The sequence below is a fragment of the Myotis davidii genome, unplaced genomic scaffold (assembly GCF_000327345.1).
Source record: "Myotis davidii unplaced genomic scaffold, ASM32734v1 scaffold363, whole genome shotgun sequence".
Classification (NCBI taxonomy): domain Eukaryota; kingdom Metazoa; phylum Chordata; class Mammalia; order Chiroptera; family Vespertilionidae; genus Myotis; species Myotis davidii.
The window spans coordinates 3,119,407-3,122,030 of record NW_006294069.1 but is presented as its reverse complement, the minus strand read 5'-3'; the positions used below and the strand labels follow the sequence as shown (position 1 = coordinate 3,122,030).

Sequence of the window (2,624 nt, the reverse complement as noted above, 5' to 3'; positions counted from 1 at the left end):
GCTTTCCGCGGTGAAACCCCCACCCCCAGGCCTCTGGGGCTCCCGGGGGAGGAGGGTGTGTGTGTGGGGGGTGTCCGGGGAGCCTGGCAGCTGATGGAGAGGGTGTGGCCCAGCGATGGGAGGACGGCCCCTCATGGGGTGAGTGCTGAGTCCCGCTGGACGGAGGCCCCCTGGGCGGTCCCTCTCCTGTGGGGTCTGGGGTAGTCTCCTGCCCAGCCCCAGACACTCCCCCCTGGAGAGTCTGGTGGTGGTGGGGGAGGCGCCCCTACCTTGCCAGAAGCCTCACTGGGAGCCATTTGTCCTCCAACAACACCTGTCACCTGTGGCTCAGAGCGGAGACCTAAGTCACCTGGTCTAACCCAACTCCTCCTCCTGGAGGCGGAAGAACCCTAAGAGGGGAGGGGATTGGTCCAAGGTCAACAGAGCTTTTTTTCTGTGATTCCAGGAGTTCCTTCATGACCCCCCCTTTCTCTACACAAAACTAGCACCTCCCGGGACTCGGGATTCGGTGGCCTTGCTCCTCTGTCCTCTGGGCCCTCTGTGCTCCAGGGTCTGTGTCCAGGCCCAGGCACCCACGAGGTCTCTGTTCTGGGCGGCTTCCCTGTGTCCTCCATGTTCCCTGTGTACACCCAGGCCCAGTGTACAAGCGTCGTCCTGCTCCTGTGTCCTGTGTCCTGTGTCCAGGCCTCCCGTGTCCACCTGCCCTGGCTGCCCTGGCGATCCCACAGGCTGTGGTGGAGGGGGAAGTGGCCTTACCTTACCCCGCTGGCCCTGACCCTTTCCTGCGGCTCATTCCCAACAGGCCCTGGGCAGCGACGGGGTGCGGGTGACCATGGAGAGCGCCCTGACCGCCCGTGACCGGGTGGGGGTGCAGGACTTCGTGCTGCTGGAGAACTTCACCAGTGAGGCTGCCTTCATCGAGAATCTGCGGCGAAGGTTCCGGGAGAACCTCATTTATGTGAGGCCGGAGTGGGAAGACAGGGGGGCTGCTGGGGGGTTCAGAGGCAGGACTGAGGGGGAAAGAGGCACCAGGGGGCCTCTGGGAGAGAATTCTGACCCTCCTCCTCCAACCCCCAGACCTACATTGGCCCGGTCCTGGTCTCTGTGAACCCCTATCGGGACCTCCAGATCTACACCCGTCAGCACATGGAGCGTTACCGTGGCGTCAGCTTCTACGAGGTGCCACCCCACCTGTGAGTGACACCCCATCCCCATCTGAGATGACCCCACCCAGCCCTCTAACATGACCCCTGACTCTCCACTGTGGATGAAGCACTGTTCACATCTGTGAGGGATCCCACAGTTCCTCACCTCGGACCGACTCCATCCCCACCTGAGATGAATCGGCTCCATCTGGTCAGGACCTCCCACCCCCACCCAACTCATTCTCACTCATGACTTATTTGCCCAACTGTACCTGGCATGGCCCCCAACCTTAGTGACCCTCTGACTCCTACCTCTGTGGGCTTCCAGCCCGACCTGTGAGGGACCCCAACCTCTACCTGAATGACCTGTAACACTCATGAGTGATCTTCTCCATCTTCCCTCTGAAAGTGACCCCCTTCGGCAGCACATATACTAAAATTGAGAGTGACCCCTCCACCCACACCCTTGAAGGTTCCCCAATCCCCATCCTCAAGGTAAATGCAGCTCCCACCCACAAGAGAACGCCAGGCAGATGTGGGAGTGCCCTCCCCGCCCCACCTGCCGGACTCCCACCAGCTGCAGCTGCTCGAACTCCTACCCCCTGAGCTCCTGACCGGCCTCTGCCCCAGGTTCGCGGTGGCCGACACTGTGTACCGGGCACTGCGCACGGAGCGCCGGGACCAGGCAGTGATGATCTCTGGGGAGAGCGGGGCAGGCAAGACGGAGGCCACCAAGCGGCTGCTGCAGTTCTATGCTGAGACCTGCCCAGCCCCTGAGCGGGGTGGTGCTGTGCGTGACCGGCTGCTACAGAGCAACCCGGTGCTGGAGGTGAGGGTTGGGCAGCATCTGAGAGGAGGGAGAGGCAGGGAGAGAAGGCCGGCATCCCCAAAACCCCATCTGCTCCTAGGCCTTCGGAAATGCCAAGACCCTCCGGAACGATAACTCCAGCAGGTTTGGGAAGTACATGGACGTGCAGTTTGATTTCAAGGTACCTGCGGTGTGTCCAGGCCGGGGGTGGGATTCCCATTCAGTAGGCGCCAGTAAATAGCGAGCTCCTGCTGTGTGCCAGGCACTGTTCCAGATGCTGGAACTGCAGCATTGACACAGAACAGACAAAAATCCTGCCTTTCCTGGAGACAGACAGTAAGCAGGAAAATGTCATGTAGGTGACAAGTGCCATGGCAAAGAGTAAAACAAGGTCAGGGGTGGGCAGTTGCTCTTTAATTATGTTTTGAACTCCAAGAGGAAGGGGGCCATCAGGAGAATTGGAACAGAAGTGTGTCGGGATCTGACTTTCCTCTTAAAAAGATCGTTCTGGCTGCTTTGTTGAGACTAGATGGTCAGAGAAGCAGGCCAAGCAGGGAAGCCAGTCAGGAAGCTGATAGAATAATCTAGATGACAGGTGACTGGATGGAACCAGCGCCGGGGCAGTGGAGGTGGTGACAGCGGTTGGACTCTGGGGTTTTGAAGGTTAAGGC

At 60.0% G+C, this 2,624-nt stretch overlaps 1 protein-coding gene across 1 annotated transcript in view; it reads left to right on the top strand.

Moving 5' to 3' along the window:
- The window catches only part of MYO1C (myosin IC), a 20,766-nt gene that overhangs the window by 5,706 nt on the left and 12,436 nt on the right, over window positions 1-2,624 (top strand). The window contains exons 2-5 of the mRNA XM_006768086.2: window positions 803-958; window positions 1,078-1,193; window positions 1,776-1,974; window positions 2,054-2,134. Of these exons, the coding sequence (XP_006768149.1) occupies window positions 803-958; window positions 1,078-1,193; window positions 1,776-1,974; window positions 2,054-2,134 (552 nt within the window). The remainder of the gene's footprint in view (window positions 1-802; window positions 959-1,077; window positions 1,194-1,775; window positions 1,975-2,053; window positions 2,135-2,624) is intronic.